This window comes from Carassius gibelio, chromosome B2 (genome assembly GCF_023724105.1).
Source record: "Carassius gibelio isolate Cgi1373 ecotype wild population from Czech Republic chromosome B2, carGib1.2-hapl.c, whole genome shotgun sequence".
Lineage (NCBI taxonomy): Eukaryota > Metazoa > Chordata > Actinopteri > Cypriniformes > Cyprinidae > Carassius > Carassius gibelio.
Window position 1 is genome coordinate 16,414,557 of NC_068397.1, and position 24,319 is coordinate 16,438,875.

The 24,319-nt window shown below is 38.6% G+C and overlaps 1 protein-coding gene across 3 annotated transcripts in view; it reads left to right on the forward strand.

Moving 5' to 3' along the window:
- ppp2r3a (protein phosphatase 2, regulatory subunit B'', alpha) overlaps positions 1–24,011 on the forward strand; it is an 80,211-nt gene extending 56,200 nt beyond the window's left edge. For 2 of the 3 annotated variants that reach the window (XM_052548385.1, XM_052548386.1), the window contains exons 4-15: positions 13,871–14,137; positions 14,667–14,770; positions 14,875–14,977; positions 15,720–15,794; positions 17,253–17,339; positions 17,428–17,584; positions 17,828–17,876; positions 17,967–18,056; positions 20,171–20,346; positions 21,385–21,503; positions 21,601–21,707; positions 21,828–24,011. In XM_052548385.1, the coding sequence (XP_052404345.1) occupies positions 13,871–14,137; positions 14,667–14,770; positions 14,875–14,977; positions 15,720–15,794; positions 17,253–17,339; positions 17,428–17,584; positions 17,828–17,876; positions 17,967–18,056; positions 20,171–20,346; positions 21,385–21,503; positions 21,601–21,707; positions 21,828–21,924 (1,431 nt within the window). In that variant the 3' untranslated portion in view covers positions 21,925–24,011. Of the gene's footprint in view, positions 1–11,611; positions 12,404–13,870; positions 14,138–14,666; positions 14,771–14,874; positions 14,978–15,719; positions 15,795–17,252; positions 17,340–17,427; positions 17,585–17,827; positions 17,877–17,966; positions 18,057–20,170; positions 20,347–21,384; positions 21,504–21,600; positions 21,708–21,827 lie in introns of those variants that run through there. The other variant, XM_052548387.1, reaches the window with a different exon arrangement.
- Positions 24,012–24,319: the final 308 nt, after the last annotated feature.

A 24,319-nucleotide genomic window follows, 5' to 3' on the forward strand; every position in this document is an offset into this window, starting at 1 on the left:
GAAAGGACATTTTTTAACAGTCCATGTGACATCAGTGGTTCAACCTTAATGTTATGAAGCTATGATGATAGTTTTTGTATGAATTTCATCATTAGTGAGCAATTAATGACAGAATTTTCATTTTTGAGTGAACTATCCCTTTAACTCAGGAATGTAAAGACCCTTACAGTTTCACTGCTTGCCTGTTTTGGGTTTAGTGAGTTTAGGCTCTTAGCTTATTTGGTTGTAAAAACGTGAGCAGAGGCTCGGGCCAGCATCTCCAGGCTGCTCTGAACTGCCCTGAAATAGATGGCAGCCAAGAGGTAAACAACAGCATGTGGAGACTGCATTGAGCAAGAGCCACAAACACAAGGTCACCACAAATCATTTGCAACAATATACTGCATGTTCATGTCACCTCACACAATTACCAAGTGTTCAGCTAATCTTGGAGCTTCCAAGTCACGCAGTAATGTATTAATGTACTGTACTGCCAGATTATTCACATTGCTAATAACATCTGCAATCTTTCACTACTTTCCAACCAACACTCTTTTAGTAAAGTATCCAAGTATTCTTCATTTAAATCAAATGCTGGACTGTTATGATGATATTATTGATATTATTATTGATATAATACTATACCTAGTAGAGAGGTCTGACACCTTTTTATATTTAACAAATATAATTTCATATTCTGTTGCAAAACTTGATACACTGCAAAAGTTAACACCTCACAAATTTACTTGGTCTTACTTGTGCAAAATATTTAATGTGTTAAATTATTTATATGCATTTATTTCACTTAAATATTCACTCATATATAAAATAACAAATAGCATTAATAATAACAATTGTTATTAATGCTAATAATAATAATAATAATTATTAATACAACAAAAACAAGACCATTATTATTATTAATAGAATGTATTATTATATTATTGTTTAATTGAACAAAAACACTGTATATTGATATATAAACTTATAAATGTAATTATTAGTTGCTGTATATGTATTTGACACATTAAAATAAAAAGATAAAAGAAAACTTTGATTTCTGATTATTTAAATGCAATGCTTGAAATTTCACTTTCACAGCCTGAGGGGTTGATTTAACATGTCCTGTCTGCTTCTGAGTGTAAATACCCAAAGTCATGTGTCTTCAGCTGAAGATCATTTAGAATATTCTGTCTTTTAAAAACCGTCCCATCCTCCATGGGCCCAGCCTTTGTGAGCTGTAATGGCACTTCTTTCAGTGGCTCCACTGTGTGGCTTTCATAGAGGAAATCCAGTTAGGAATAGAATAGGCCCTCATAAAATCCACTTCCTCAATTGGGCTCTCTGCCAAGTGTGCGTGAGGAAATAAGGCCCCTTTCATGCCCCCACATTCCTCAGAGGCTCTCAGAAGTCCAGGTAAAGGGTTATCGCTATGGTAATGGCATTTGACACTTCTATTTTCAAGCGCTCAGATTCACCAGAAACAGTGGTGTGTGTGTGTGTTTTGGAGTTTGTGTGGTGGGGGTAGGGTATTTGTATGCGTTACTAAAGTCTGCCCAGTGCCTGCTGCAGAAATAAACTGCAAATTAGAAGCTTTATCTTTGGGGATCATTTTACACACATGGCAGTCACTCATGCGTCAAAGGGAGCCAGAGGAGGTGGGGGTGAGGACGAGATGGGCCGTCCAGTCCTGGTGTTCTCTTTCTGCGCTGCATTGAAGTGAGATAGACGGCCTCTGCCATCTGCCCTCAGTCCCTCCAACTGTTTGGGTTCAACATGATATAACAGAGTTATATGTGTAGAGACTGGCTTATGTGCTATGAATGCCAGTTTGCTTTAATACTCTGTGAAAGGCTAAAAGGATAGTGTTGATATTAACAGGATGGTTGTGTTATTATATAACTCAGAATAGACCAGGATACTTTATAGTGCAGTACTTTTAATAAATCTGATTAAAGAAATTTCTAATTGTGTTATATAATACCTAAAGTGCATTAATGATGATATATTGTAATACCTTTGTTGGTTACATTACAGGCAGCTCAGGCACTGACTCTCTAATGTCTCTGTGAATAGTGATTACCTGAAGGATTTGACAGTATATGGTGCCGTGACCCTAACATTAGCTAGACACTTTTCTTGTCTTCAGAACTTGCTGTGTTTAAAGGTAATGTGCTGGTGTTTCTGGTGAATTAAAGAAATGAACATCTGTCTGACAGTCTCCATCTTTGTCTGTCCCTCTCTCTGTCTGTTTATATCTGTCTCTTTTTCTGTCTTGCTCTCTGTCTTTCTATTTTTCACTCTCTATATCTTTATCTCTCATTTTATGTCTGTCGCTCTTTGATTGTCTGTCTGTTGCTTTCTCTGTCCATTTGTCACTTTTTATTTCTGTTGTTCTCTCTCTATCTATCTCTCACTCCTCCTGTCATTCTCTATTTTACCATCTACCTGTCACTGACACACTTTCTCTGTCTGTCTATTTGTCACTCTCTCTTTCCATCTCGGTTGCTCTCTCCCAAATTCAAAGTTCAAATGGCTTTATTAGCATGAGATTTTGTACATATTGCCATTACAGGACAAAAAGAGAAACAGATTAATAAATAAATAATAATAATAATAATAATAATAATAAATGTTACAATTAGTTTAAGAAATAATAGCTATGTTACAGTTACTGGTATCTTAATGAAGGCGCACGAGGAAGAAGATATACAAAAGGGTTCTTTTAATGATTGCGGGAGAATAAGGGCACATCCAACCTAACAATACAATACTACATTAAATTACATTACCAATAGTCACGGACTAAGAGGAACTGGTATATAAGCACAAGGGAAGTAATCAGGTGAATGGAGACAGGTGGAGATTAATCAAATCAACTAAACAGGAAAAGGAACATGACCAAATAAGGAAACTGCCAGAAGTCCATGAATGTAACAGTTCGCCGTCTCCCGGAACGGTGCGTCCTTGCACCGAAAGAGGAATACCAGCAGAGGGAGGGTGGTGGTTCTGGAGGCGGGTGTGGTGCAGGCAAGGGGCAGGCAAAGAGGGAGCAAGGAGCTTGGAACCCAGGTGGAATGGAAGGAGGGAGGAGCCAGGGAGGATCCCGGAGCAGGAAGAGCCAGATGGTGCTCCAGAGACCAGCCATGATGATGATCCAAGGTGGAGTTGAGGGCGGGAGGAGCCATGGTGGAGGAGGAGCCGACGAGGCCAGGGGGCCGACTGAAGGAGACTGCGCCGGGGGGTGAGGAGCCCAAGATGGAGCAGAGCAGCCGCAGAGCCAGGGTGATGCAGAGGGTCCAGAGGTCCAAGGCAGAGCTGAAGGCACCGGTGACCAAGGTGGAGGTGGGGCACCGGAGCCTGCTGCGGAGTCAGAGCGATTGAGGACGGAGGTGGCGCCGGAGGGTAGGAGGAGCCTGACTGAGCCGGAGGGATGTAAAGATGAGGCGAAGCCTCAGAAGTGGAGTCCCGAGGCGGCAGATGGTTGACGACTGGCCAAGGTGGAGCCGGAGGGACGAGGGAGCCCGGTGGAGCTGGTGAGATGACGGGCAAGGGAACACAGGAGATTCAGAGCTGGACTGAACCAGCAGAGAAACAGGAGATTCAGGGCTGAACTGAACCAGTGAAGAAATGGGAGATTCAGGGCTGGATGTGATCAGCGGAGAAACAGGAGATTCAGGGCTGGGCGGAACCAGCAGAGACATAGGAGATTCAAGATTTACCTCCACAAACCAGTCTATAAGGTCCATTAATACCTCCATATAATTCACAGAAACCGAATGCAGCTCACCCTCAGTCGCGGGAGTGTGGGCAGGGCTTTTCTCCACACCCTCGATCTCCACCAGTAATCCCACAACGAACTGCGTTGCCGGCTCACACACCTGGTCGGTCGCGCTCTCGAGTCCTTGCTCCCTGACAGTGATTGGCTCGGGCTCTGCGGCTGTGGTGGGCTCTGGCTTTATCTCCGTGCTGCAGGATGACGGCTGGCTGGTCTCTGGTTCGGGAGTGGGGCTAGTGATATCCTCTTTGGCGGTGCAGATGGTGAACGACGATTCTGATTCCGATTCCATTTTTCTCCAGCACCCACTCCAAGAAAGGCGGCGAAATCCTCTCTGGGACTGTTCGCTGGCAGGCGTGCCTTACACCGCTCGCTCAGGTCGGTGTAATAAAAGTTATAGAGCGAACGGTCGGGGTAGTGGGTAAGGCACGCCAGATAGAGAAAGTCCCTGGTGTGGTCTTCCAGCGAACGGTCCAGTTGTTACAGGCACAGGAGTTGGACTGCTGGTAAGGCCATTTCTGGAGAGGGGAAAAACAAAACAAAAAAGAAAGAAAAATACCACTAAATGCACTTTTAGGTCCGTGATTCTGTTACAGTTACTGGTATCTTAATGAAGGTGCACAAGGAAGAAGATATACAAAAGGGTTCTTTTAATGATCGCGGGAGAATAAGGGCACATCCAACATAACATTACAATACTACATTAAATTACATTACAGTAATCAACAACCAGGAGGAACTGAACAGAACGGGTACATAAACACAAGGGTAGTAATAAGGTGAATGGAGACAGGTGGAGATTAATCAAATCAACCAAACAGGAAAAGAAACATGACCAAATAAGGAAACTGAAAGTCCATGAATGTAAAAAGCTAGTAGTTGTTCATCAGTTTTATATGCTGGCTTATTTCACTCATTCAACCCTTTCTCACAGTAATACCAGTAAATTGGCGTAAAGTTACTGCAACGACTTTACCAGTAAATAGAAAAAATGTGCTGTTCACACAGGCAACGACCTTCCATATCGATTTCAAATTACCAGTAAATTCTGTGACGTCATTAACCAGAAATGGCCTCTACACGGTTGCGCCTCCCGATGTTGTGATTGTAAACATGGAGGGGTATACACTGTCAGTGTTTTTCTTTTCATTTGTTTCAAACATTAACATTCATGCAACTGCTTTTGTACATGTACATGCTCAAACTGGTAATCTTCATTCTGTGTTCACAAAAAGCATCTTTCTGGCAGTTCCTAGTACAACTTCTCATACCGGTGATTTCCAGATCAAATTTACCTGTATTTTTGAAAAGGTAATTTAGCGGTAAAGTCTGCAGGTCTGTGTTTTTTTATTATTATTATTTCTTTCTTTAAAATTCTCTTTGTAAATTAATGAAAGGAACCCAGGGATTGGTTGTTTTTTCCCCTCCTGTGAAGGAGGAAGTTTTGTCTCTCTTTCGCTGTCTGTCTATCTGTCGCTCTCTATCAGTCTCTCTTTGTATTTGTCTCGGTCTTTTACTTTCTCTATCTCTCTACCTGTTGCTGCCTATCTGTTGCTTTTTGTCAGTTATGGCTCTCTTTATTCTTTCCTATTTTTTAACGTCACTCTCTTTCTGTCTATTACTTTCTTTATCCCTCTATCGCTCTGTCTGTCTCTGAAATGCAGGCACAGTCGTCGTTTTCTTCTTGTCTCGTCTCCTCACTTTCAGTAAGGATCTAATATAACTGTGCACCTCCTCTGTGCCCCATCCTCCTCCAGTCTCAGAGGCATGTGCTGCACTTGCTGTGCCATAAATCAAAACACTAAGCATAGCTTTGAAAGCTGAAATTAAACTCTGAATAACTGCTTTCAGGCAGCTATGCACTTTTTCTTAGTATTTGGAGCGAAGAGAACCCTTTGATTGCTCTGAAGTACGCAGTACCGTCACATCGCTGGTGCCAATCGCAGATTGTGACGGTGAGCGGTGAGCAGGGGAAGAGGGGTGTACCGGGCTTCAGCTGGCGATGGCATCCCAACACTGCGCAACTGAGACCTGCTGAAAATTGATGGAATGAAAACATTATTATTCCCACAAACGCAACAAATTTAGCCAGATTCTCAGATTATTCGACTATTTGAGTGTCAGTAAGAGCAATACACCATGAGTATTTCCAAATCCTAGAAAGCCAGTGCTCTTGTAGTGGAAAGCTATCTTCTAAAGGTTAAGGAGATCATTTTGATAGGTCATGGCAGTGGACGGATGACACCCGTACAGTGCTCTGATAGCCCTGGAATCCCACGGAGCGGAATCACTGTTAATTGAAGACTCAGCGTGGTGCTGGAGTGTCTGGGGTGATGGGAAGTAGACAGGTGTGATGAGCCCGGCTCCTGTCAGTGCAAGAACATACTCAGCACCTGCAGAGCCATCGAGAGGCCCGGGCACTGTTACAGCACGTCCTAGAACAAGCTGGTTGGCATAAGCAAGCAGACAGGTGTGATTCTGGAGCTGAAGGAGAGAGCCCTGTATGAACTCTTCTTGCTCATAGGATTTCCCAGCGTTGCACAGCTCTGCTGGTCTCAGCGAATCCACTCATGCTAGCTTTGGCAAGCCCATCTTTCCTTTAGCATCCAGAAACTGTTTCATAATGCAACCCCACTAAATAGCTCCAAAGATAGGCCATGACTATTCACCCACAGTAAATATTTACCAGTTATATGTCATCATTTATTTATATTATGGTTTACTTATTTTAAGTAAAAATATATATTTAATACAAATATTTATAAATTAAACATAAATATATATATATATATATATATATATATATATATATATATATATATATATATATATATATATATATATATATATATACAGTGGGGATCGAAAGTTTGGGCACCCTTTGCAGAATCTGTGAAAATATGAGTGATTTTCAAAAAATAAGAGAGATCATACTAAATGCATGTTATATTTTATTTAGTACTGTCCTGAGTAAGATATTGTACATAAAAGATATTAACATTTAGTCCACAAGACAAAAAAAATGCTGAAATTATTAAAATAACCCCACTCAAAAGTTTGGGAACCCTTGGTTCTTAATACTGTGTTCTGTCACCTGATGATCCTCGACTGTCTTTCTGTTTTGTGATAGTTTTGCATGAGTCCCTTGTTTGTTCTGAACAATTGTTCTTCAGCAGAGGACAGTATAGTCTTGGCCTGCCCTAGTGTTTCTTGGCATTCTGCCGTGATTTGTAAGGCATCATAACTTCGTGAGAAATGTAATCAACTAAAAATGCACAAGCCCTAGGATTCTTCATACTACTTCATGCAGTGTACGCTTGATCCTCTTTTAGTAATTCACATGATTAGTTTGGCCCACAAGTTGAACTGTTGAGGCCCATCTGCTTCAGATCATTATCATTGCTGGTCATTCATGACCATTTTTATCTTTGTATTACAAAAAAATATTACTCTAAGAATAAATAGCGTATTATTACCTCTAAAGGTCAATGTGAAACCAATTTTAGCCATAAAAATTTTAATCCATAAAGTGGTGCATCCAAAATCATCCAGAGGCAGTTTGTGTGTAGAACCAAACTTAAATTTTTCTTAGTTGATAAGACTTATACAGAAATGAACACTTAACACACATCAAGAAACTGCATGGTACAAGGCCTGCTTATAAATGCAATCACTTAAAGCCAAAAGCTTTGTGCTTTGGCTTTTCAGCAATAAACTGAACATAACACATAAGTGAGCGTAACATTTGATTTACTGCAGATAAAAATCATATGAGTTAATGTAATTCAGCTAAAATAAATGTGAAATAATATATAAGAAAAGATAAAAGAGAGTAATAATAACAAAAAAGAACAGAAGCTAATCACAAGAAAAAATGCAACAACATTAAGAGGTAATAGAGGTAATAAGGCTTTGATCCAGAGATTATTCCGTTTTGTAATAATGGTGAGATTGAGAAATGGCTTGAATGCGATTTAAAGTTGTGTTTTTCACACAAAAGCATTATCATGCATCGTGCTGGCACACCTGAACCACAACTTCACTTAAAAAAATAAATGGAGGACTAGAATTTCTAGCTACAGTCCTGGCCATGGTGCAGCCGTAGCGTGTATGCATGCATGAGCCATAATGGGAGTAGCTCTCCCATGGGGCGCAGGTTCGAGTTCGGCCTGTGTCATTTTCCATACTAGATCCCTAGTGTGCTAGAATACAGTATGAGTCAGAAGTATTCTAACTATATTCTGGTTCTGAGGTTACTTGTTTCATGGAAGGTAAGTTAATTAATGTTCTATTTACAGCAGGTTTGTTTTTCGGCCTGAGAATTGGCCTAGACAAGAATAAGTATTTAATTACGTGCACTTGGAAATGTGCATGCATCTCTTCTCCTCCTCCAAAGCCCTGCCTATGCACTAGATGAGGCTAATGGTGTTAGCAGCAGGCAGGCCTCTTTATGTCCCTCTGCCCTGCCCACAGAGGAATCTTGATGCGTTTGATATTCTCCTAACAGCTGCCGGAGACAGAACAGGGAATGCTGGGATTGCTATGTACAGCTGAAATGTCAGGAGGCCTCCTGTAGAGCGGGTGTTATTTATAAGGCTTAAAGGAAAGCGGAGAAGATCTGCTGGGCGTTAGAGCTTAGTTATGCAAAGAGATCAGCTCTATTACCACAGCTTTTTTTTTCTTCTTCTTGAAAAGTTCATTGGTTTATTTGTGCAGATAAATGTAAACATGGCACTGATTAACGCAGCTGTCTGTCATTATAACCCACACTCCACGATGTGTGAATTTCTGGAAATATAGCCATTGAATAATTTAAAAGCCCAGACACTAGGTGTCACTATACCTTTTTACTAGGTATGATGGGTGATAGAGTAGCAGTTAAGGACTGTTTACACAAACATGAGCTCGATTCCTGAGAAGGGCATTATGGGAAGTGTTTGTTTTCTCATGGTTTTTGTCCTTGAAGCAGACGCACATTTATTTATTTGTATTTAAATATGAAATAAGCCATAATTTAGTCGGTAACACTTTATAATAACTGCACACTATTAATCATTAATTAAGCATTAGTAAGCAGATAATTCATAATTTATAAAGCATTAATAGACAGTAATAAGCAGTTTATAAATACAGATATAAATGCTTTATTCTTGATTTAAAAGCATATCTATAATGTGTTTAATAATTGTATTTTCATACTTTATTCATGATCAATTTATCATTTCTCAATGAAGTATAGCATTATTTACAAACCAGTTATTAAGGAGTTGCCAGTGATTCATAAGATCACAAGAAATGTAGTAAATTCAGGTAGTTATAAAGCATTTAGTAGTGGTCAGTTAACTATTTATGTGAGCTCATCTAAAGTGAGGACTAGTTATGCCTTGTAAAGCATTTATAAAGGATATTTAAAGGCTCAGTTATCTTCTAAACAAAAAACGGAAACAAACACAACACAGTGATACAGAACATATAAATATTAACAGCCTTTAAATCTCATTTGTAAAAGCTTTACAAGGCATAAATAGTCCTCACTTTAGATGAGCTCACAAAAATAGTTAACTAACAACTACATATGTTTTATAACTACCTGAATTAACCCTGAATTACAGTAGAAATACATGTTAATAAACCATTTATTAACACTATAAGTAACTATTACTATATGTCTGAATAAAAAGATGTATGAATTCACATTTAAATAATTTATTAATCATTTACTTACAATTTCTAAGTGATCTTATGAACCACTGACAACTCCTTAATAACTGGTGTGTAAATAATGCTACACTTAATTTAGAAATGATAAATTGATCATTAATAAAGTATGAAAAAACAATGATTAAACGCAATATATATATGCTTTTAAATCAGGTATAAAGCATTTATATCTGTATTTATAAACTTCTTATAAATGTTTATTAATGTTTTATAAATTATTAATTAACTGTTTCCTAATGCTTAACTAATGATTAATAGCATGCAGTTATTATAAAGTGTTACCAAGATTTCTGCGATAAGTGAACAGTCCAGAATTAGGTCAAATGGTCAACTCTAGATAATGTAGAAATCAATTAATCTGTGGCATTTGCTCTCAACAAGAGGGCCTCAGCAAACTTCCAAGGGGGCTCAAAGTTGACTTTAAAGTAGGGATGAACCAAAATGAACATTCTTGGCCGAAACTGGACAAAATAAAACGCTTGGCTGAAGGCCGAATACAGAGCATGGTTTTCCCTATGTATTATGCCATTTTTTCACAATTATATTAATAGTCATCAATTAACAACCAAATACCAACAAAGCACAATTTAACTTAAAGATAATAAATTAGTAAAATAATATTTTTGTCCATCTTCTTTTTTTTTTAATACTGTACATCTTCAAAAAAAAATTATACTGTACAAATAAATGCAGCTTTGCTGAGCAGAAACATTAGAAAATATTACACATCCCAATTTTAACATTGGGTTAATGTTATAATATATGTACTAATAGAGATTTTGTAATTATTTTTATTATCATTATTTATTTTATTTTACAGAACAACAGTAAAATTACAATACAAAAATTTATGAATGTTGATGGAGCTCTTTTGGCGGAAACCGGTATGAAGACCTCAGTGCTTTTTTTGTTGTTGTTGAGAACAGCAGATTTATAAATGATTTTCATTATGAATTTAGGAAGATGTTTGTCGCACGTTATCACATTGTCACATGCCTTGTAAAAATTCATAAAAATTTTACTGAGCAACGTTACTTGTGATGCAGCAGTAAACAGTCTCTTGCTGTCCATGCTTGTAATGATTTATTCATTTTTCTTGGACAGTTTTCAGCACTTTCACACGGGCGACATGTTTGCTTCATTATAAAGAGTGCACACCTCTGGTTGTTATTTGATCGCATCACATCATTGTTCAATACAATATATTCAGTTAAATAAATGCATTTAATTTATTTGTATATTATATTTTTGGCTGAATAATTTTGGTTTTCCAAACATTTGGTGCAAATTTACTTAAAAGATTAAATAATTTAAAGTACGACAAAATAAGCATTAAAATTAGCTAAAAGCAAAAAATCAAGATATCTTTGTTGTTTTAGTTTTTTTTTTCAGCAACCCACTGTTTTTAAGGATGTATGAGGTAGTCTGATTTTAAAAGTGTGATTTCTAGACCTGAAAAGTCATGTAAAATTTATAAAAAAAATCACCAAGGGCATTTTTTAGGATAGATGTAAGTTTGTCTAGTTGTGCAAAAGTAGAAAGTCTGGGTCAAGAACTCTGTGTCATCCTTATCCAGAAAAATATCCAGTAAATCGTGAACTGGAAAAATCATGGAGCCTTCAAATATTGCTGTGAACAGAGTTGGAATCACAAAGGTTGAGAACAACATGATTTATAGAAACAATTATTGTGCTGATGCCAGTGTCATTTGCATATACAGCTCATATAACAAATGGATAACTGATATGGAGTGATTTTGTGTTGAGAAATATGCCATTCTTCTCAGTTTTACTGAGGTCAATAGATCAAAATGATCTACAGTCCAATTTTACTCGTTGAGTTGTTGATGCAGTGACATGACTCATCAGGGCTATTATTCTTGTAGAGCACCAGTCGGGCATCGCCTGACTCGAGTATGAAGTTCATTTGTCGGTTAGTTGGAAACTTTCTAGAGCAAAGAGGAAGCTCTCCGCACTCCAGACATTAATGTTATTATGCCGTGGGTGCAGTGCCCTGGAACATTTCTGTCTCGTCCTATTACTCCACTCCCCAAGTGCACCCCATGAACCCTCGGGAGCCGAATATCACATGGGCTCGGCCCTCTAAGCTATCTTCCCTCTCTCTCTGCCTTCCTCTGCACGTAAACAAAGTCTTGATCGAGCAATTTGCACTTCATCTGTGCACTGGCTAACTTTAGCCTTTCTGTTTGGGGATGGGAGGGAGCTTCCATTCCCATAATACAACTTGCTCACCAATACGGACATTTGACACAGCTGATCCCCCTCCCTCCATATTGGTGCATTCAGCCCCCTGCTCATCAGGACAAGACGGGCACCGAGAGAGAGAGAGAGGGGACTGGACTGGGAGGCAGACCCCAGAGCGGCTCATGTTTCTAAGGGCTGGGAACCCGTTGGCTATGGACTTGAATTGAGATTTCGTGTTTTGTAGTTTCGAAAAGCAATCAGGAGGCTGGCGGCCTGGCCTCTTTGGTACAATGCTCCTGGATTCCAGCCGCCACAGTAGCAGGCACGATTCTAGGAGTTGCTCTCTGCGCCAAGACACATCCACCTTGAATCCCTGGACGAAGCCTGGAGTTGAGAGTTTGAAGTGAACGGACCACTGGGAGAAAGCGTGAACGAGGGCCAGAACAGGGTTGTCTGCAAGCTCTTAAACGGAAGCTGATCCTCCTTGACCGAAATCCCTTAGGACGTACTGTAGGAAGAGCTTATCCATTTTCTTTTTAGGGGGGCTTTTTCTAATTTCGTACTTTTTGAATCCTTTGACATTGCCAATATGATGATCAAGGAGGCCTCGTTAAGGGAGGATCCCGACTTGCGGGGCGAACTGGCCTTTTTGGCTCGAGGCTGTGACTTTGTTCTTCCATCACGGTTCAAGAAAAGACTCAAGTCTTTCCAGCAAGCCCAGGTCAGTAGCCAACCTCTGTAGTTCAGCAAAGAATGCCGTGTCGAACTCTCACATGCCAGACAAGACAAACTATTCACAGACAGATACCAAAGGGTTTATTAATAGGCCAGTGGAAAGGGGGTGAGGCAGGGCAGGAATACAGTGTCCAAGTGTTGCGTACAGGAGCTTCGAAGAGGGGGGTGGAAGTGGACGGGACGGGATGGGCTCGAACCACAGCTGCTCTCTTCAATACATCCATGCAGGCCTGCCCAGCTTGCAGTGGAGTTCTCCACAATTCAGCCACACTTCAACAGCTCTCTTTCTGTTTGATTGACAGTAAGACGGCGCTGCTCAGAAATTAGCTGCCTTAGATGTGCACTGTGACTAGAGTTTTGCCCAGAGACCAGAATAAGAACAGTATGTCAAGACTTTGTATAGAATGTGTTAGACATTTCCACAGCTTGTTATTAGAAGTTTAACCTTGGTGCTGCAAGGTCCCGTCTGAAAAGAATGAAGTAATTGGTCATCAGCTGTCAGGCCTGTGAATTACAGTAGACTGTATGCATGCAGCATTTTGGATCACCATGCGAAATGTCCCAATTATTTATCCAGTCCACGAAGAGCTGAGTACAAATCATTCCACTTCACCATTAGATCATCCATAAATGAATCTTGGTGTAAACAAATCATCGGAAATGAAGTATTTGGCTTGTTTTGGTGAGGGCAGTAAGGTTCGATGGAAAATATTTCTCTTGTTTTCACTGAGGAGTTCTTGTCATCACATCGGCAGGAAAGTGGATGAGGTCGGCTATGGTTTTACTGATAATCCACCTCACTTCATCACTGTGAATATGTTATCAGAATCAGAGCCAGCATCCTCGCACAGCAAGTACCGGGAGAACATTTCACACAAAGCTCTCCAAAAGATAGCTAATGGTTTAGCAGCCATCTTTTGCGCGTCATGGAAAACTTTAAAGACAATATTTACTTTCATTTGATACTGCATATTGCTACATAGAGTATACTTAAAATAATCTAAAGTGATGCTGAAGTAAACACATATGAGAAGTTAAAAAAATATGTGCTGCTGCTTCTTTGAGCTTTTCTCAATATTCTCAATGCTGGTTGAGGTTATTCCTGAGATTCTCTCGCTGGTTCTTCCTTGTACATTTTGTTATGCAAATATGAACAGCTTAAAATGCTAGGATTTGGATAGCTTTGTTTGCATGGTAAGAACACGTCACGTGACATCTGGGTGGTCATTCATCATCTCTATTAACAGCATTTCTCATATGCACTGCTTGCTTCAAGCACACCTTCAGCTGAACGTTGTTGTTAGCTCGTCTCTTGAGATCTCTTACAGAATGACACTCATGTCATCCTCTTCAGCTGAATGCCTTTGAGGACTATCAATACAAAACAACTTAGCTTAGAAACTTGTCAAACCCATAGAAGTCCTTTCTCTAATCTCTTTCTATGTCTCAATAGATCCAGCCTGAGAAGAAACCTGGAACACCTCCTCCAGCTCTAGCACCTGCACCCTCCTCGCCAACCCCACGGCCGCCCAGCCCTCCGCCAGCCAAAGTAGTGGCCACTCCCCCACCCTCCTCCATAAACATTCCACGCTTCTACTTCCCCAAAGGCCTTCCAAACTGTGCAGCCAACTATGACGAGGCCATTGCCAAAATCGAGGCGGCCTTCACGGAGTTTGAGGAGGAGAAAGCTGACATTTATGAAATGGGGAAGATTGCAAAGGTGCATATGAATTGTGACCTGTTTTTCTTAAAATGAGATTCATGATCCCTGAACCGTTCTTAGCAGTCTTGGATTGACAGTTCTTAACATATAAACTGACACTTGCTTTATGAAGTCCTCATCCGCAGATGTGCTTGACAAATCGGATTGCCACAGCACCATGATGGATGCATCTCATAACAACATCCTGTTTTATATTCTCACTGTTCGAATATTATATAAACCATATCATATAACGAAGAAAAATCTACAGAATAACCCTTCTTGATGTTTACACTTTTAGAATCAGATATTTGGACCTAAAGAGCATTTTGTCATTTAGAATTCATTATTTTGTTTCTTTTTAAGTAAAGCTGATTTAACAGAATTTAAGTTATATTGTGATGTAATAAAAATGTGTTATACACTGCTTAGATTTTAGATAAATTTAGCATTTTTGTGACTAAATATAACAGTGGATAGGCCTTCTTATGTCAGTGCCATTTTGAAATACAACAAAAAACGGATATTAATGCATTTCTATTCACAGGCTTGCGGTTGTCCCCTCTATTGGAAAGCACCAATGTTTATTTGCGCTGGTGGAGAGAGGACAGGTTTTGTTTCTGTCCACTCATTCATTGCAACATGGAGAAAGTAAGTGTCAGCACACTTATCACTTTCCATTAAAATAAAGCGTTTTATAGCCGTGTAATGTATAGCATCTGATTGAGACTTTTTGCCCTCATTCTTCTTCCCAGGTTATTACACAGCTGCTATGATGATGCATCCAAATTTGTTTACTTGCTTGCCAAACCAGGCTGCAGTTACCTAGAACAAGAAGATTTCATCCCTCTGTTACAGGTTAGAGCATTGTAACAGTACATTGAACTGTGAAAAGTAAATATTTTAGTACTACCTATATTTCTGCATCACTGATTACGAAAAGTAGACGCATAAGTGAAGTCTTCTTGCAACTTCTTGCACATTTTACCTTTAACAAACAACAAAACAATTAGCAATGTGCAAATTAGCCATGGATGGGGGAAAAAAGCATTTGAACTGGCACTTGATAATACTTAAGTGGAATCAGATTTAGTCCAATGTTTCACATAATTCCTGTGCGCTCTTAAAAAAAAAAATTTGTGTCTGTAATATATGCGTTTGTACAGTGTATGTATATATTCATGTATTTTCATGTATATATTTATGTAATTGATATTATATATAAATATATTTAATTTACAAATCTAACATTTTCTAAAATATATACCGGTACATGCATGTGTGTATATCTTTATATATATACATAATAAATATACACTGTACACACACACATATATTATGTAAACAAAATTGCTTGACAGCAATATGTATATATATATATATATATTTATTTATTTATTTATTTATTAATTAATTACATTATATTTTTTAACTAATGAAAACTGTGTTGGATCCCATCGATTTTGGGGTCTATATATAAATAGTCTTTAACTTAAATAAATTATTTACGTAGCCAATCAGAAGGAGCTTTGTAGATTTAAACTCTAGGTCAGGAGTCATCTCACTCTTGTTTTTTTATTTTTTTTATTTTTATTATTAGGACATCGTGGACACTCATCCAGGGCTGACATTTTTAAAAGATGCTCCTGAATTCCATTCCCGGTACATCACAACAGTAAGTAGCTTTATTAAATGCTCAGTGACACAGACAGGAGCTATTTCATGGAGATGAGATTGCCGGAATGGTGGTTTTGTTATAATTGGAACATGCTGCAAAATGTATTGTTTTTAAACATCATTCCACAACTATTTTAGTGTCAGCTACTGTAAACAGGAAAATGACTTTGCTTTGTCCTGGGTTATTCATCAGCCTGGAATCTCTATTTGTAGCATTTTTGAGGTTTGAGTTGAACCCTTGTTAGCTTACGAAAGTGTTTACAGTAAATCAGATCCAGTTATCTGAGCTGAGCTGCTGGAGCATCAGGACAGTGAGACGTGGAGCCCAGTGCGTCTGTCTGTCTGTGGGACAGCTGTAACACTTGCTGCGGAGGGGGTGGGAAGGGTAATGGCGTCAAAGTGGCCTGACATCACGGAAACACGGATGCCACCAACAGGCTACTGACCCTGGTCTTGCACAATCCCATATTTAGACACTTCCTTGCTCTGGTGCACTGGTTGAAACACCCCGGTACCAATCTCTCCTAGAAGGACTGATCTCCCAGGAAATGCATGTTAATCCACACTGATGTCACCCTTTCTGTTGGAGTCTGAAGCATGGGGCCTTTTGTCACCACAGTGCTAGATATAACTCAACTCAGCATGACTGTACCTACAGGCAGATGGGACTTATGGATGGAATGATGAGCCCTTAAAGGAACAGTTTAAAACACAAATGGAACATTTTTTCATCATTTACTCACTCATGTCATTTGACTTGCAATGTGGGATTTTAGAGCTGTTTAATAAAGAGTTAATTTTTCTAGGCTACAGGTGGAGTACAGTTCGCCTGTCAGTGTGTTTTTTGTGTGGCAGTAGTTGCAACAAACTGTGTCATTGATCTCCTCTTTTTTCCATTTTATGATGGGATAAGCGTTTAGATGCGTAACTGCCACCTACTATATTGGCTCTGGGTTCTTGTATATGTGGAATTAACATGATTTTGGTATTTATTTATTTTTATCACAGTTATCCTCAATACTGATATCCTGTGACACCCCTGATTTGCACATTCGCTCTGAAAAATGTCTCTTATTCTCAAAAGGGGCTTGATTGAAATCAGATCTCAGATCTCATTCGCTGTTAGGGTTTGACTACATGCCATCATGTAGAGAGATTATTGCTTTTGGAACTTGTTTAATCAGTTAGGATTTCTGTATTTGGATGCCATGGTTAGTATGATGTAGAACGTGAAGAGAACTTGTAACAACTAAAAAGGCTTTTTTAGATCATGTCCAGAGTATTCAATTCTTTTTTTATTATCTATTGTTCAAAGATGGAGTGTTTTCAAACGGAATTAAATTGCTTTGCACGTCAGTATTTTGGAGATTAAACAAGCTCTAGTCTAGGTTTAGCACTTTCTTAAAAAAAAAAAAGTAACATCCTCATTTACATGATGACCTCTCTCTTCCTCCAGGTGATTCAAAGAATATTTTACACAGTTAATCGCTCTTGGACAGGCAAAATCAACATGACAGAGCTCAGGAGAAGCAACTTCCTCCAGGTGAACACCGTTAAATGCTTCCATTCAATTCAGTGTCCAAAACTTGAAGGAACTATTTCATCAAAAGCCACTCACTCTGTTTCACCAGACTCTCGCGCTGCTGGAAGAAGAGGATGACATCAATCAAATCACAGATTATTTCTCTTATGAGCACTTTTATGTCATTTACTGTAAGTTCTGGGAGCTGGACACTGACCATGACCTCTTCATCGACCCCAAGGATCTGGCCAGGTACAATGACCATGGTAAGTACAAAATGAACCTGTTTTTGCTCAGAATGAGTCTCATTTGTTAGCTTTTATGGCTTTTTAAAGTATAGTTCACCCAAAAATTTCTGTCAGCATTTATTCATTTCTGGGAAAACAATGCCTTACTTGAACTCTTGTTGCTGCAATACTTTAGATGAGTCTCATTCAATTTTCCATCAGTCTTTTGGTCCTGAGAAATGGCTTTTAATGTGTATCTGCTTTGTGTTCTTCTTTGGAAAGCCTCATCAAGCAGAATCATTGAGAGGCTGTTCTCAGGAGCTGTCACAAGGTATGAGCTGCTGAGGAGAACTATGGTGGTATCTGAGATTTTGGGTGCCATACATGTGACTTATGATACAAGCTTCTTTCTTTCTTCTAGGGGAAACTCAGTCCAGAGAGAAGGAAGAATGAGCTATGCTGAGTTTGTTTGGTTCCTCATTTCAGAGGAGGACAAAAAGAATCCCACAAGGTAACGAAAACGGATCAATCATAAACTGTATGTAAGAGACACTACAATTACTGCAAATGAAAAAAATCTGGAAATATAAATATTAGATTCAATTTAAACATAAAAATGAAAATTTTAAATATTAACTTGGCACTTAATAAAGTTAGAAAACTGAATGATGAACACACATACAGTATTGTTCAAAATAATAGCAGTACAATGTGACTAACCAGAATAATCAAGGTTTTTCGTATATTTTTTTATTGCTACGTGGCAAACAAGTTACCAGTAGGTTCAGTAGATTCTCAGAAAACAAATGAGACCCAGCATTCATGATATGCACGCTCTTAAGGCTGTGCAATTGGGCAATTAGTTGAATTAGTTGAAAGGGGTGTGTTCAAAAAAATAGCAGTGTGGCATTCAATCACTGAGGTCATCAATTTTGTGAAGAAACAGGTGTGAATCAGGTGGCCCCTATTTAAGGATGAAGCCAACACTTGTTGAACATGCATTTGAAAGCTGAGGAAAATGGGTCGTTCAAGACATTGTTCAGAAGAACAGCGTACTTTGATTAAAAAGTTGATTAGAGAGGGGAAAACCTATAAAGAGGTGCAAAAAATGATAGGCTGTTCAGCTAAAATGATCTCCAATGCCTTAAAATGGAGAGCAAAACCAGAGAGACGTGGAAGAAAACGGAAGACAACCATCAAAATGGATAGAAGAATAACCAGAATGGCAAAGGCTCAGCCAATGATCACCTCCAGGATGATCAAAGACAGTCTGGAGTTACCTGTAAGTACTGTGACAGTTAGAAGACGTCTGTGTGAAGCTAATCTATTTTCAAGAATCCCCCGCAAAGTCCCTCTGTTAAAAAAAAGGCATGTGCAGAAGAGGTTACAATTTGCCAAAGAACACATCAACTGGCCTAAAGAGAAATGGAGGAACATTTTGTGGACTGATGAGAGTAAAATTGTTCTTTTTGGGTCCAAGGGCCACAGGCAGTTTGTGAGACGACCCCCAAACTCTGAATTCAAGCCACAGTACACAGTGAAGACAGTGAAGCATGGAGGTGCAAGCATCATGATATGGGCATGTTTCTCCTACTATGGTGTTGGGCCTATTTATCGCATACCAGGGATCATGGATCAGTTTGCATATGTTAAAATACTTGAAGAGGTCATGTTGCCCTATGCTGAAGAGGACATGCCCTTGAAATGGTTGTTTCAACAAGACAATGACCCAAAACACACTAGTAAACGGGCAAAGTCTTGGTTCCAAACCAACAAAATTAATGTTATGGAGTGGCCAGCCCAATCTCCAGACCTTAATCCAATTGAGAACTTGTGGGGTGATATCAAAAATGCTGTTTCTGAAGCAAAACCAAGAAATGTGAATGAATTGTGGAATGTTGTTAAAGAATCATGGAGTGGAATAACAGCTGAGAGGTGCCACAAGTTGGTTGACTCCATGCCACACAGATGTCAAGCAGTTTTAAAAAACTGTGGTCATACAACTAAATATTAGTTTAGTGATTCACAGGATTGCTAAATCCCAGAGAAAAAAAATGTTTGTACAAAATAGTTTTGAGTTTGTACAGTCAAAGGTAGACACTGCTATTTTTTTGAACACACCCCTTTCAACTAATTGCCCAATTGCACAGCCTTAAGAGCGTGCATATCATGAATGCTGGGTCTTGTTTGTTTTCTGACAATCTACTGAACCTACTGGTAACTTGTTTGCCACGTAGCAATAAAAAATATACTAAAAACCTTGATTATTCTGGTTAGTCACATTGTACTGCTATTATTTTGAACAATACTGTAACTAAAATTAATAGGAAAACTGAAAATAACACAGTTGAGAATATTCATTTAATGATTTATTGATAAATTAAATTTTATATATATATATATATATATATATATATATATATATAAACTATGCAGTGTTTCTCTTCTGAAACACAGATAGGGAACATTTTATCCAAAGTTGGCACAAATGGTATTTATGATAAAAAATCTAACCCAAGTTCCACCTTTATAAAGAGGGTTTGTGCTACTTTTTAGGCTGTCATGGTTTTAGCAATATATCTTCACATGTTTGCTATATATAACTTTATCACTCTCTCTGTTCAGTATAGAGTACTGGTTCCGCTGTATGGATATGGATGGAGATGGTGTTCTGTCCATGTTTGAACTGGAGTTTTTCTATGAGGAGCAGTGCGAACGCATGGAGGGGATGGGCATTGAACCACTGCCTTTCCAGGATCTCCTGTGCCAGATGCTGGACTTAGTTAAACCAGAATGCCCAGGTAAAGAACCCATTCTGATACACTCAATCATATCACCCATATGAACTTCAATCAAAACAGGAAGAACATGAAGTTACCTCTAAAGTAAAAATGACACACGCTCTAATCCCATGTTTTATTCTGATTCAATTCGCTTCTCTTTCTCCCTCAATTTCCTGTAGAGTTTCCGTTAAAAGCCCATAAATGACAATACAAATCTCTACCATGAATTAGCTAAAGGTAGCTTTAAATAAAAGTTTCTGCCAAGTGTGGAAATGTCTATATAAAATAAGATGGATAAATTACCTGGAATTCCCATGAATTTAGTAGGGCTGTGCAATTAATTGAAATCGTCATAAAATCACATTTTAAGTGAGCGCGATTTCTAAATCACTTTTCTAAATCACTTTTTTCCGCTGCCCCGAACTCATGCAGTTTGCTATCCAAACCAATCAGAATGCAGCGCGCATAAATGGAGCACGAGAACAGAGCAGACCAGGCATAGGCCTACATAACGCCAGGTTCACACACTCCATCTGTGTTGTGTATTTTTTCCAAGCCCATGTTAATGGATCACAGCGTTCACACTGCACATGGTTAAAGATGTAAACAGAGGAGCTTAGAAATTAATAGAATAGAATTAATATCTACCACATGAGAATAGAGAGATTTGTCAGTGCACAGGACACCGTTTGAGCGAGAGGAGAGACACGTTTTAAGTGCGCACACTCTCTCCGTGCAAGAGCAGTGTGTATCTGAGCGCGTGCGTCTATTTATGCGAGAGCATGGAAAGCTGCATGGGACTTATGTCTGTTCAGGAGACATGTTACAATTTTTTATAAAGCTCTAATTGTTTTTCTTTTTGAAATATGTTTTAAATGTGTATTAAATGCATTCATTACTGTAAAGTATGTCTGTGTGTGCCAAAATCGTGATTAAAATCGAAATCGCCAAATTGATCAAAGAAATCGCGATAGTTTTTTTTTGTCTATATCGCACAGCCCTACTGTACAGTGAATAAATGGATGTGTAATGTAACCAAATGACATTTCTTGGCAGGTAAAATTACTCTACGAGATCTGAAGCGCTGCAGGATGGCACATATTTTCTATGACACATTCTTCAATCTGGAGAAGTACCTGGACCATGAGCAGAGAGATCCCTTTGCAGTGCAGAAGGTCAGAGTTTGATGGGTTGCATCTGTGTCCCCTGTGCTGAATATTATCTCTGTTAGTACATTAGAGCGTCTTGTAACTGTACATGCGTGTGTATCAGGATTTGGAAAGTGACGGTCCAGAGCCCTCCGACTGGGACAAGTATGCTGCCGAAGAGTATGAGATTCTTGTGGCAGAGGAGACAGCCAATGAACAGCTACGAGAGGGGTGAGTCAATGCACTCTGTAATGGAATGAATTCTCTATGGCGTTCATTACATTGCATTGAGATGAGATACCATCTGTATGTGGAGTATAAAGCGTAACTGTTGCACGCTTGCTTTTGCAGATCTTTTGACGACGATTACGAGTCAGATGAGCTCACGGTCTCCTCAGACATTGGAAATAAAATGGATAAGCTGGTCATATCTGATTTATCGGCATAAGTCGCCGTTTTTGTACGGATAACCACCATGCCATATTTTTCCTCACACGTCAAAAAGGGAAAACATTTTTCTACATTTCATTTAAGGACATTTGTGTGTGTGTGCATGTGTGCAATAGAACTAATTCTAAAACCAAAAGGCTTCAGACACCCACAAAAAGGCTTTATGTGCAATATGTCTTAACATGTAAATGTAAACTCATCGTTTTTCACTCTCTTACCGATAATCACATCCACTCCCCTCAAACTAAACTGCCGGCTGGTTCCATCCACCCTTCACAAAGACTTTGATGTGAAACAAAAGGACTTTTTTAGTAACTTTAGAAAGAGTTTAGAATGTGCTTTATTGTGAGTGAAACTATATGTAATGCTGCCATATATTTTTAAAGGGTGGGGAGGAAAACTAGAGAGACTTTATACTTGTGTGGCACGTAACACACCGAAACTAGTTCTCTCGACTAAATCAGACATTTAATCATGAGATCAGCACATGTCCTATGCTATGCTTTGTTGCACATTGTGTTTAAGGGACGTGGCAACGGTGCAAACGTGTTGCTCCCAGTGGTCACTGATGGTATTGCATGTTGTTGCTTAAAGAAAAGACTAAGTTATGACTATTACGGTTTTTTTAACTTAAGACAGCAAACCTCCATTTACATATTTCCAGATGAACTGACCAGGACAATCTTAAGACTTGAAAGTGCTTTTTGGAAATGTCCTTTCTCAGCTATATAATGTGTAGAAATGGCCATGCAAACATGAACTATATATATATATAAATTCATCATGCTTTTCATCTTTGGTGTACAGAGACATCTGTCCTGAAGCATTTTGTGTATGTATTTAATTCACCTGTAATCAGGTAAAGAGAGCTGTAAAGCACTATTTATTTGGCTTGGGCATTGTTAACGCACTGTTTAAGATTATACAGAAGACCACAGTCCTTCTGACCCCTGGTTGACCACTCATGCTCATGTACTCTCTTCTACTGTTGACTCATGCAATGTACAACGAATTGGAGTTGCAAAAATAACCATCTCAAACTATTCTGCCTTTGGGCAGTAAACTAATACCACTCCAAACACCACAGGGCAACAGTGTTTACAGGGAAACCAACATACGCTTGCTTATAGTCCTCTGCCATGGAACTGGGATTTTGAGAAAGTGTTTAATCATCCAAAATGACACAATTCAGCTTTAACAAGTGACTGTCTCTTAGTGCTGGCCAGCCTGATCAGTGTTTTTAAATGTCTCTCTGTGTGCCTCCACTCCGTCACACTCTTTGGTTTCTGTAATTAGTGTAATATATTTATATATGTGAAGTGGTTTTGTTTGGCCAGCCATTTTCATGGTTTACCAGTAGTTTTTTCTTGTACTGTAGTCTAGCTCTTTTTTTTGACCTAGGACATTTATTTTATATAGCCACTGTAAATGTCTTTGTATTTTATTTTTCCCATGTGATTGACTCTGCCACTGAGTGGTAGGGTATGTTTAAATTATGATATATCTCTAACTGCCAGTGTTATATAATGTGCATTAAGCTGAGTGAGCAGGGGCTTTATGAAGGAATTCAATATGAATTCATTGACAGGTGACAATCAACTGGACATGTTTCTGCCAATAATGACATGCAAGTAGCACTTAGAAAAAGAAAAAAAAAAAACAGCAATACAATACAACTGTAGTGTGTTACACTTTTATCGAGACAATTAGATATTGAGATGAAAACACAAAGCTGCAACTAAACTTGACTAATGCTACAATCCTGGTTCATTTTGATCACTAGCACATTGACGCTATGCAAATCTGATCTTCTGGACAGCTATTGGCAGCTACAGAAGCTGTAAACAACAAATCTTGTTAGTGTGCGATTTTTCTTCTTCTTTTTATCTTTTTTGTGTTTTATATCTTTCTATGTGTTCTTTTTTTTCTTTTGGACAGGATATGTCTTGCTTGCAGATGGTGAAAGATTGGACTTAAGTGGCGTAATCTCTTAAGTGCTTTGATGAGATGGCTCTGGTGTTCGCATGAATTTTCCCTTTTTTTTTCTTTTGGAAAATTATGAAAACAAATAAAAATGTCAATTTATACAGTGTCTATAGACTATTCATTGGTAAATGACAAGGAACAATAATATTAATAGGGATAGTAGGGAGGTGCATGTGCAAAAAAAAAAAAAAATATATATATATATATATATATATATATATATATATATATATATATATATATATATATATATATACAGTACAGTTGTGTTCAAAATTATTCAACCCCCTTTACTTGCAAGACAATTTGCTGTGGAGGATAACATTTTATGAAATCAATTAAACAAAGGCATCAGTAAAGTATTAGAGAAAGTTTGTTAATATATTTTTGAGTGATTCTGAGAATGG